This window comes from Peromyscus californicus, unplaced genomic scaffold (genome assembly GCF_007827085.1).
Source record: "Peromyscus californicus insignis strain IS unplaced genomic scaffold, ASM782708v3 Scaffold_3__1_contigs__length_106647218, whole genome shotgun sequence".
Classification (NCBI taxonomy): domain Eukaryota; kingdom Metazoa; phylum Chordata; class Mammalia; order Rodentia; family Cricetidae; genus Peromyscus; species Peromyscus californicus.
Window position 1 is genome coordinate 37,237,026 of NW_026294551.1, and position 12,607 is coordinate 37,249,632.

The following is a 12,607-nucleotide window of genomic DNA, read 5'->3' on the forward strand; positions in this document are numbered from 1 at the left end:
GCTCCCTAGCAGACAGGTCTAGGGCACTGGTGGTTTTCAATCTGCTGATCCGTAGGACAAAGTGAAGCTGGAACAGACAGCTGACTAATTTGAGACATATTTGGCATGCCATTTTAAATTACAACCTCAAGATGTAAAAGATTTTCATTAGAAAAACATAGATAATGCTGAAGTTCTTCCATATGCGACAGAAGAGAGACTAGCATAGCATAAATAATGGCAAACTTCTGTCGACTGCCATGCCCGCTGACTTTCAATATGGTATATAGTAGACTTCTTTCAAATAAAAAATCCGCAGGTTTACAGCAAAATGCAATAAACTATGGTATGGTTTAAGTACTCTACTTATTTGGCGCAAAAACTAGAAACTCAAACTATGGTAAATACATTACACATGTAGACAAAAGTGCACACACTCAAATGGAAACGCACTCTTGATTATGTTATATCTGGAACAAAACCCTCAGAGCTCTACTATACAAACTAATGGTTACAAGAGACAGAGGCAGAAGGCAGCAAATGGCCGTGTGTTAGGGTAAATTCTGGAGGGGGGGGGCGCAGCCGCGGGTCTTTTCCCACATCTTTCCTTCTTAATTCTCTGAACTTACCCTGTAAAGCTTGAGACTCAGATGAAGGTCTAAATAAGCCAAGATGAACAGGGTTGAATGGAATTAAAATAAGGAATGGACTTTTATGTTACTATATGAAAATGTCATTTACTCTGAAACAAGAACTGATGACGAACTTGTTTAAAAAGTATCAGCTGCAGACATTCAAATAAATGCTATGAAGTGCTCCAATGTCTGTGAGAAACACACACCTGTTTACTAAGTATGGCTCAGAAGGGCTCAATAACTTGTCAGGCTGCAAAGGGGCAGTGAGATCAAAGAGCTGTTGGGAACGCAAACATCCACATGTGAATTCTTTTCCTCTGAGCAAACTTACACAGGACATTACAAGTGTCCACATGAGAAGCCAGGGCTGCATAGTACTCATTCTATTTAAAAGGACAGATACAAAGAAATGAACACATGGGAAGGTGGGGAGAAGAAGAGACTATGAAGGAGTGTCCTGTTTCTGTTCACTTCCAATGGGTTCCAACCTGCTAGGAGCAAGGAAGTAACTTCATTCTCAATTTTTATAGTCTTTGTTGCCATGAAACTGGTTCAACCTCATTCTAGCATAAACTGCTCTCGTGTCACAAAATTTACATATATCATCTTAGATTTAAAGCACATAAAATACAATGGCAAATTAGTTATTCCTTAGCTATTATTATTCCTTAGTTATTCCTTTAAAATTATTCTCTTTTGATTCAATTGAACCAAATGAGTATGAAATGCTGCTAATAAATTCTACTACAAAAACCTAATCTCCAAAAGACAGAATAATCCCTAGTTTTGTTTCCTTTTTAATGGGGCGCCTTTCTTCCCTCCCTCCTTCCTCTCACCCTTCCTACTTCCTCGTAGTGCTGAGAACTGAACCCAGAGCCTCATACATGCGGAGCAAGTGCACTAAAGGTCCTCTTCTCGACTCCTCTCTATAAAAACATGATACTGTGGTCAGAGGGGCTTCCCGATCCTCCTGTACCAGACCCACAGAAGATGGCCTCTGTCTGCAGGAGAGAAGGCTGAAGCCAGCTCACTCCTAGCACTTCCTCTGCCCTCCCAAACTCAGCATGGAGCTAAGCAGCAGCTGCTGCCATCAGAGGCCACTGTCCTTCCTCCGAGGGGTGCTTCAAGGTATTCAACAGGAAGGTGTAAACACAGCTGTCTTCTGCCATTTGTGGTTGTACTGGCCTCATGTGTGCAGAAGAGGGGGACAGATGGTCCCGACACCGCACAGGCTTTCACAGACACAAATTTGTAAAAATAACAGGGCAGATGTTAAGCATGTTGAAGACACATTTTGGACCCTGAAGAGTTAAGATGAGGTTTGTATCTCAAACAGGATGCCTGAACTCTTGAGTCCTAGGAACTTCATACTTCTGTGACAGAATTCTAAGACACTGGTTACCTTCATGAGAAAACCAAATTTCCCAGTAAATAAAACAAAACGGAGCAGAACTAATTAAGGTTAAATAGCTAGACAAAAATTTAAAAATCCCATTCAGAAAACTATAACCAAATCCTTAGTTGGCTGGACCTCAGTGACAGGAAAAGGAAAAAAAATGACAATAGCAGTTCTGAGTACGGTCAATAAACACATCAGAAGGTGGTATAAAAACCAGTCATGATAGCCAGGCAGTAGTGCACACACCTCTAATCCCAGGACTCGGGAGGCAGAGGCAGGTAGAACTTTCTGAGTTCAAGGCCAGCCTGGTCTACAGAGCAAGTTCCAGGACAGACAGATTTTTTTTTTTTTTTTTTTTTTTTTTTTTTGAGCTGAGAACCGAACCCAGGCAAGGCAAGCGCTCTACCACTGAGCTAAATCCCCAACCCCCAGAAACCCTGTCTAAATCAACAACAACAACAAAAAGTAGTTGTGCAGGCTGGAGAGACGGCTCAGCAGTTAAGAGAGCGAGCAACTACGAGCCTGATTCCCAGCGCCTGGTCAGTCCCCAGCGCCTGGTCAGTCCCCAGCGCCTGGTCAGTTCCCAGCCGCCTGGAACCGCGCTCCAGGGAATCTGCCGCTGGCACCCATGACCCACGCACATATACATGTATCCACACACAGACACTCATAATTCTTTGTATGTTTGTTTATTTTCTCATCTAAGCAGAGTTTTCTCTGTGTAGCCCTGGCTGTCCTGGAACTTGCTATGTAGACCAGGCTAGCCTCACACTAGATTCACCTGCCTCCCCCTTGAGAGTTGGGAGTAAAGGCGGGCGCCACCCTCACCTAGCGTCACATAATTTTTGAAAGAGCAGTTGCGATGGTGACAGCAATTTGTAATCTCAGAACTCATTACTGAGTGACAATATCCACAGTTCAAGGCCAGCCTGGGACAATTAACAAGAAACTATTAAAATAAAGAAATAAACAATAATGATTTTCTTAAGAAAAAAAAAGAAAGAAAAAAACCAAGTGTCTTAAGTGAACTAACGTGCAATCCAGAAATGGTCAGATAAACTACAATCAAGGTGTTATCAGTCACTATGCCACGTGTCACTATCAGGAAATTATAGGACAACCCCAGAGCTCTATCATAGAAGTAGAACTCATTACAGACAACAAATATTTGTACTTATTAAAAACAATTAATGAAATTCTTCTTTTGATGACGTTAGTGTGGCCCTGTAGGAGATTTCTTCCTCCAAGTTTAGGATGGAAGACAAGAAGGAAGGGGTTATTGATCTGAAATTTATTCTGAAAAGATTAGAAAAGTGTCATGTGTTGACGCATGAAAGAATGTTAGCATTTTTAACATCTGGGAGGCTTGGGTAGAGAAGAATTCTTGTCACCAGACTTCACTATTTCGCTAAAATTGAAACTATGTGTCAAAAATATTAGAATCAAGGGCTCATTTTAAGACAAGTAAGTTATTTTGTAAGTTATTTTGTCACAACACCTGAATGCAGTACATTCTTAAAGGAATTTAAAGCCATAAAACATATAAGGGCTGGAGAGATGGCTCAGTGGTTAAGAGCACTGACTGTTCTTCCAGAGATTTTGAGTTCAATTCCCAGCACCCACATTGTGGCTCACAACCACCTGTAATGAGATCTGGTGCCTTCTTATGGTATGCAGGCATACATGCAGACAGAAGACTGCGTACATAATAAATAAATAAATAAATCTTTTAAAAAAAAAAAAAAAAAACACAAAACATGTAACAGGACCTGAGACTTGATGAAGTGCTGAGCCTGTTGGAGAGCGCAAGCATCATACACTGTGGTGGCCTGAATTAGAACTCCCCCCACTCGTGTGTTTGCCTGCTTGGTCCCCAGTTGATGAACTGTTTTGAAAGGAGTGGGAGGTGTGGCCTTGTTAGAATACCTGTGTCACTGGAAGTGGACTTGGCGGTTTCAAAAGCCCAGGCCAAGCTCTACGAGTCTCTCTCCTTGCAGATCAGGATTGAAAGCTCTTTCTTAGCACCATGCTGGCCCGTTTGCTGCCACCCTCCTGGCCATGACTGATCAAAACTGTAAGCCAGCCCAATTAGCTGCTTTCTTTTGTAAGAGCTGCCTTGGTCATGGCTGTCACTTCACAGCAAGAGAGCAGTGACTATGACATTTACTAATGTGGATTTCAAGGCACACAGAATTTCTCCAGTGAGTGCAGGGACCAGGCTGCAGCTGAGGGCAGGGTGCTCGCTTGCTTGCGGGGAGCCCTGTGTCTCGTCCAGCACTACAATGGAGACAATAAAAACAACCACAACAAGGACACAGCGTTTATACCCCACAACTTTTTGTGTTTACTTTCCTTTGTTTTTGTTTTGTTTTTTGAGACAGGGTCTTTCTACATAGCCCTGGCTGTCCTGGAACACAGGGATCCTCTGCCTCTCAGTGCTAGAGTTGAAGGCATGCACTACTGTGCACAGCTCTTCATTTTTTATTTCATTTTGTAAGTGTGGGCATGTGGCCCACATGTATGTCTGTGTTCCATGTGAGCGAAGTGCCCATGGAGGTCAGAAGGGGTTGTCGGGTACTCCAGGGCTGGAGTTACAAGTGGCTATACAAATCTGGGAATGTGGGTGCTAGGAACTGATCACATGCTCTCTGGAGAAGCAGCTGGTGCTCCAGCCCCACAAGTTTTTAAAAAGATAAGGAAATGGGAAATTTATCAAAGTCCATAGAAGATCTCCAGATGCTGACAGCTTATCTACCTGACGCTGTCCTGGCAGAGGGTGGGAAAGAACAACAGTGTCGTCAGGAAATTTTCAAACATGGAGAAAAGAAAACAGACATCCCAACTAGATGCATAAATGCATAGAATTAAACTCTAACATCCTGTCTTCGGGTATTTAACATGTCTGCGCCAATCTCAAGGTTGTTTTAGGAAGTCTATGAGAGAAGGAGAGCTAATTCCCTGAACTGGACCAATATACCTGTGCTAACATCAAGAAATGGGCACTTCAGAAACCAACACCTCTATAGCTTGTTCTCATGTCCCCAGGAACCGCAGGCACCATCTTCTCACACAGTCCCCTCACTCTGAATGTACAATTCAACCACAGGGACACTTAAAGATGCTTTCACGTAGACTCACGAAAGACAACATTTTTAAGTACTTTATAGAATTTACAGTACTGGAGTAAATAACAGACAATTACATTCAGGCCAACTCCAGCAAGTCAAAAAAAAAAATCAAACAAACAAAAAAAAACCCTTTACAATTTCGGTTCAAGACTAAGGACCATTTTTAACTCAGAAAATACACTAGTACAAAGTAGGGGGGGAAATCAACCAGTAATAAATCAAGGACAAATACCCTTCAAAATTCATGGCATTTTCAGTCAACATATCTTAAACTAACTGAAAAAGAAAGTAAACACACTTAAAATTGCACTTCTACTGAACCCAAAGAGCTATATTACATGATATACAGGTCAAAGAATGGCATAATAAACTGTGATTTGGGAAGTAGGTTTCCAGGATGTTTTTTTTTCTCTTCTTCCCCTTAATACGTTCTAAACTCAGCCTGCTTCTGTCAACAGGCCCACCTTACACATGAACACCATGTCACCTAGGTTGAGGGTTAATTTCTATGTGACAGCAGTAGTGCACGCCTTCAACTCTATCATCAGATTCACGTGGGAACCTTAAGTATTTTTTTCTAAGAAAAGTGACTTCTCTAAGGACTTTTATATTAGCACAGTATCAACACAGTGGCCAGATAATTTAATCTATTTTCCCCCCATGGGGGAGACCCTAAGGACTATTTGAGGCCAAGACAGGGATTTCTCCAAACTATTTTAATATGGAATATTAACATACAGTTTGTTCCATTTCTAATCCAATTAAATACTAGGATTGTACATTGAGAAAAAAAATAACTTGGCTATAGAAATAACTACAGAAGTAAAAATTTAATAGTCCAAAAATGTATGGTCATTATCACCATATAATTGAATAGCTAATAATATCAGACATATAGTAGTTTACTTACAGGTGCAAAATCCATTAGTTTATATTTAAGTGGAGAACCTTTTTAACATCTTAAATGAGCACCGAAAAGAATTCAAGAACATTATGAAGTCTCTAAAAATGTTAGGAGCCAATCTTGTAAAAAGCCCAAGTCTTAGTACACTGGTTTCCAGCTATGTGTAATAGTTCATTATCCAGATAGTAACAATAGATTAATAATGTAAACATGTTGGTTTAATAATCCACATAAATAAGTGGGTGCATTTCATAAACTTATTAAAATACGATCTCATTTAGAAAACTTTTGTTAATATTTATATCTGAAAAATGTGGGCAATGTGTTTAGATGCCAATCATGTTGGCAAGAGCCAAGAAAATCAAACTGTACAATCAGACAATGCCACAAAGCAGAAAGTGTGAGTGAGAGGAGAGGTCTGGTTTTTATTAGCCAATACTAGTTTTCACAACTTGTCACTGCTTTGTCTCTTCCTATGGATGTGTGTATATGACTGTGTGTGAGCATGTTTGTGTGCGTTCTGAACTTGGTACTAACTCGGCTGCCACTGAGTCTCGTGTGGGCTGGAAATGAAGGGCATAATCAAAACCACACAATGAGAAAAGCACGTTCCACTTTCATCCAGTCCACCCTCTACAGCGGCTGTGGGAATGGCATCGAGCGCCAAGCCTTACCCTGTTCGTTTGGTGATGGTCCCCAAGGTCATTGGCTGTTTGATTTGTGCAAGAGGCGTGACTACCATCAGGCTGGGGAGTGGGGAGAGCCGGGGGTTGCCAGGGTTGTTGTTGGTGAAGTTATTGTAAGAGTCTTGGCTGTTCAGCTTCCCTACAAGAGAAAAGCAAACCAAAGGTTTTCATTTGAGAAAAATCAAGGGCTGGGGGAAATGACTCAGTGGGGAAAGGGACTTGCTCCAGTGCCCAACACATGCAAATAAATAAGATTTCTTCCTTCCTTCCTTCCTTCCTTCCTTCCTTCCTTCCTTCCTTTCTTTCTTTCTTCATTCATTCATGTTTTTCGAGACAGGGTTTCTCTGTGTAGTTTTGGAGCCTGTCCTAGAACTCACTCTGTAGACCAAGCTGGCCTCGAACTCACAGAGATCCGCCTGCCTCTGTCTCCCGAGTGCTGGGATTAAAGGCGTGCGCTACCACCGCCCAGCTAAATAAGATACAAATTTTCAAGGAAATTTATGAAGTATAAAGAAAGTCATAGGCTGTATAAAGAAGTATAAAGAAACTCATAGAAACCGACATTACCAGGCCATAGAAATGACAATGGTGACTACAGTCTTAGAGCTTGCACATGGGCTCTTGGCTTTCACTTTGTATGCATGTGCACACAGGTACATGCATGGATGTATACACGAAAATGTCAATCAATGCCAAGCACCTTCCTCAATCACTCTTCATGTTAGTCTAAAATAGGGTCTTGGAATGAACCCAGCTTGCTTGAATCAGCTAAGGCAAGCCAGTGAGCTCTAAGTGAGCTCCCAATACTGGAATTATCCATCTGTGCTGCTGGAGATAGCTTTTTACATAAGTGCTAGAACTCGGATGTGCACACTTATGTATCAGCAATTTACTGGATCTCACAGCCCCCAGAATTCTATGTTTCTAAAGTAGTTTGGTTTTCTGCTCATCCTTAGCTGGGCCACTGTTCTGACAAAAAAAATTTACTATTCCACCTGTACTCTAAGAGTTTCTAAAAGAAGCTGCTTGTCCTTTTGATGGCTATTGAGTCGAATCTTCTGAACTACATGAGAAGTGTTCATAATTTTCCCTACCTAGGGGATCACACCTACAGATTCAATGAACTGTAAAACAAAAAAATGCTGTTGGGGCAAGAATTGCAGAAAGTTCTAAACCCCAAGATTTGAATTCACACTACAACGAGTACACTGTGAAGACATGTCCATGGAGTAGTGTACAGACATGTCTTGTGGTGAAGACATGTCAATTGAGTAGTGCACAGACATGTCCTGTGGTAAAGACATGTCCATGGAGTAGTGTACAGACATGTCCTGTGGTGAAGACATGTCCATGGAGTAGTGTACAGACATGTCCTGTGGTGAAGACATGTCAATGGAGTAGTGTACAAACATCCTGTGGGAGGCCCCTACGGTTTTAGAGATTCTCTAAATTAGAATTCTCTCTAGGCATGACCTTATTCATGTATTGTGCAGTTAGGCCAAGAGGCCTATGGTGACTGTATCAGTCCTCAAGCTTGCTATGTAGCTCTGAAAGATAAGAATGGCATCTTCTAAATTCTGTCAGGAAGATGGTGACTTCCAAAGCAGGACACAGCTAAGGAAATGCTGCTCCTCAGGGATACAGGTCTATCTGTTTCTATCACTGCAATTAACAAGTCAAGTTAAGGTAGGGCCAACAAGAAACTCGGGCACAACAATCTCTACCCCCCCTATACTAACATGTTCCAATTTCATCAAAGCCAGTAGAAGCTAATCACACCTACTGCTGGGATACAATAGGCAGCAGTGACATACACACAAAATGCCTTAGCTGGACAATTAATCAGACAATATTATATATAGAAAACAGAGAACAATATAGAAAAAAATGAATGGAATAGAATAAAAGAAAAAACCCTTGAGTCACTCAGAGAGACTTATATTCTCAAGGTCAATACAGACAATAGTTGACAATTCATTATCAGATGACTATGCTTGTATTGAGATGAAGATCCAACATTAATATGTCACAAGCTAATAAAGTCCAGGATCTGTGGATGTCACATACATTTGTCAGCTAGTGAGCATGGATCTGATGAGTGCCTCAGCCTAAGATAACATGCTGTGGGGGCTGGAATCCCTCTTTACCACAAAGCTGACAGGACACAGAATGATTCAGTGCTAACTGTCTAGAACTGAAGATAAGTACATGTGGGAACAATTATTTGGAAAGAGACCACATGGGAGGTAACCTAGTTAGATAAAGAGTGGGCGAGCAAGGAGACTCAAGGACTGAAGGATAAAATAGAGGCAAGGTGTGTGCAGGGATGCCATTGCAGGAGCAGGAGTCTCTAAACACTACGGATGAGGTGTATCAAAGTGGGGAGATAAACTTATTTCCCTTTTAAGATCCCCAACAACCAACCAGTCTGCCTGCCTGCCTTTCTCCCTCTCTCCCAACACTGCATCCTAAGCTGGCCTCTAAGCATTGCATTTACAAGTGTGTCCTACACTACCACGCCTAGAAGGAACAGTACACACTAACACAAACCCTTCAGCAAGCAAACAACGCAGATGTTGACCTCATTGAACACTATTGATAAGGTATTTAAGCTGGGAATGTGCCTTAGTGGGAGAGCACATGCCTAGCACAGAACTCTAGAATGGGAAATAAAACAAAGACAAATAAATGGTGAAAAGAAACATAATGTGATTCACTGAGATGTTCTCAATGGGTGCTTCAGCTGGCCATGACTCAACAGCTTCACTTTCTCTCTAGGATACAGGACCGCCACAGAATAGCACAGAACAGCACAGAAGGTACTAGAGGCTCCGGAGCCTCCTTCTGCATGGTCAAGCACTGGCCCAGTGTCCATAGTGGCCTCTCCCCTAGGCTCTGGTTAAGCTGCAGCCTCTGTCTGTGACACAGTATCCAAGAGTGTGTAAAGTAGGTTATGCAGACTTTACGTTTGTGTTTGTGTTAACAGGGCAGGCAGAGTGGTAGTATCTGTGTTACATAGTTTATAAACATAGCTGCCCTCTTTTTTTTTTTTTTGGTGGGAGGCAGTCCTAGAGATCACATACATGTCCAGTAGGCAAGCAAGTACTCTCCCTCAGAGCTATAGCTGAGCCAAGCATAGCTTAAAGAAAGAGTAAATGTGTTCCACAAAGGCTCAGTAATTCTGTTTTATATAATAACCAAGTAGAATGTCTGAATTAGAAATCAGCACATTAACTAGAAAGCCTATTTATAATAGCTGTTAAAAATATCTCAGGGCAGGGGATGGAGATCAATTGGTAGAGTATTTGCCTAGCATTACACAAAGCCCTAAGTTTGATCCCCGTCACCACATAAACCAGACAAGGTGCACATGCCTGTGATGCCAGCACTTGGAGGATCAGAAAGTTTAAAGCATTTCTTAGCTACATACTGAGTTCAAAAAAGCCTGGACTACATAACATTATCAGAAAACAGAAATGAAGATAGAAAAGGGGGGAGGGAGAAAGGGAGTGAAAGAAAAAACATCAAGGAATAAATTTAGCTCAAGAGAAGAAAGATCTCTAAAACGAGAGCTACAGGCTGGGAAGCAGTTCAGCAGTGGGACGTTTGCCTAGGGTATACAATATGCTGGGTTTAATTCCCAATGCAGCAAACAAAGAAAAAAGAAAAAATGTTGAGAAAAGGAAATAAAAAATCAAAAAAGGTATCTTATGCTTGTGGTTTAAAAAATTCAGTATCATTAAAGTGCCCTGCTTCTCAAATCAAGTTGGATGCAATCCCTATCAAATACCTACGGCCTCTCAGAGCTAGGAATGAGAATTTAAATACCAAGGATTGAATCTCAAAAGCTAAGGAATACCCAACAGCTTCTTAAGCAAAAACAACCAAGTAGGAAGCAATGCATAAGCATGGGTGTGAAGAAGAGGAAGTCTTGCAAAGCCCTTGCATGGCCACAAGGCGACTCAGAACACCTGTAACTCTAGAGTCAGAGGACCTGATGCCTTCTCCTGGCCTCCATGGGCACCAGGTACACACATGGTACACAGACATATATGCAGAAAAAACATTCATACACATAAAATAATAAATAAAACAAAACTAAGTAAAATTCTGCTTTCCCCCTCCCCTTCAAATATGCATACATTTTTATATCTCCGTGGACTTGGGAGGTAGCTCTGTGTGGAAAGAGCTTGCCTTCAAAGTATGAAAACCACAGTTCAAACCCAGAAACCATGAAAAAAATCAGTGAGTGTAATGATAGGGGCTTGTAATCTCAGCATGGGGGGGGGGGGGGGAGACAGTAAGATTCCTAGAGCCCAGTGCTCTAACCTAACTGGTGAGTTCTAGGCCAAAAGAGACACTGTCTCAAAGGAGGAATGTTGTGTTCCTCTGGATAACCTATGTGTGCCCCCTCCATAGGTGCATAAATGTGAATGAATAAAATTTAAACTAGAAAAAAAGGAACATACATATATGCTAACAAAATAATGGACAAGGATGAGGTGAGTTAGTGACCCTGGTAGTCTTCGACAGGAAAGGCCCACTGCACAGGTGGAGAAGCCAAGTGTTAGGTAAGGGAACCCTAGACAGGAAATGTCGACGATGGTCACAGGTGCGGAGATGAGATTTAATGACTGAGACTGCAGAGTAGACACTACCAACACAGTGTGGGGCTGATTGGGGTCACACCCCGTGCTCAGTCCTGACCAGCAAGTCTAGGAGACTTTCAGTGTCTTCATCACATGGTGGTGGAGGAAGGGAGGAAAATGAACAGATGATGGGAAAAACACATCCCAAGTGACAGCTGAGAAACAGCTCAGAGACAAAGAGAAGGAGTTACTGTGATCGTTATAAAGGACCACTTAAAAAAGGAAGATGAATCACATAAATTTTGTACATATAGGAGTTTGCAAAGGATAAAAAGAAAGATGAATGAATGATAATCAGGGGTTAGCCAAAACGAGGGACAGTCCAAACAAGAAACTTCAGTAGCAGACACAGTGATCTACAGTTCAAAAAGCATTTGCCAAAATAATTAAATCTACTTTTGAGAAGAGGGGGTGGGTCCCTGCAACAGTACGGAAAAATATTTTGGAGGAATCTCCAAATACTTGAGAAAACTACTCCAAATGTGGTAGCAAAGGCAAAACCTGAGCAGCTGAAAGGATGAGGCAGGAGTTCCAAGCCAACATGACTATGTAATGAGACCTTGTCTCGAATAAAAGCGGGGAGGATAAAGAAGCCAGTGACGGAGTCCATGGATTTCCACCCTGCTCAGACTCAGATTTCCACCCTGCTAATCTGGACAAGGAGCCTCAACTTGGTACCTTTAGGAACATGTATCTGGATGTTAACATGTATCTGAGGTTAACCAAGGCTAGTTTCCTGTACAGCCATGTCTCACGGTGCTACAGTGAGGTTCAACACAAACATGCTGTATGCTTCCTGTCTGTGGACTTGGATTCAATCCACCCTGACCTTTCGTTGCGCCAACTCTCTGGCATAGTTTAGAAACGAGAAAAATAGAGAAATCCAAGAAGATGGCTGCATGAATGTGTCACAGCAACATAGCTTCATTCTGTACCTTGCTTTTCATCATCACCTGAGTGGAATGGACAGAAGAGACACTGTCTAACTGCAGCTTTAGTGAGAGGCTTCCTGAAGTCTTAAGATCTATAAAACTTTCACACATGATTGTACTTCTGAATTCCAGCTGACATAAGACCTGCAATTGACCAATGCCCTGAGAATGGATGTTCTCACAGCATTTCTGGCACAACCAGACAGAGGAAGTCCTAAGATCTCATGAGAAAACGAGCTCTTCTAAGACTCTCAGCCCAGTTTTTCAGGCTTAGTCTATATAGATAAACTTGCAT

The 12,607-nt window shown here is 41.8% G+C and overlaps 1 protein-coding gene across 7 annotated transcripts in view; it reads right to left on the reverse strand.

Annotated features, from left to right (window-relative positions):
* Bcas3 (BCAS3 microtubule associated cell migration factor) overlaps nucleotides 1-12,607 on the reverse strand; it is a 506,689-nt gene that overhangs the window by 306,462 nt on the left and 187,620 nt on the right. For all 7 annotated transcript variants that reach the window (XM_052759620.1, XM_052759614.1, XM_052759617.1 and 4 more), the window contains exon 16: nucleotides 6,720-6,870. In XM_052759620.1, coding sequence (XP_052615580.1) covers nucleotides 6,720-6,870 — 151 coding nt within the window. The remainder of the gene's footprint in view (nucleotides 1-6,719; nucleotides 6,871-12,607) is intronic.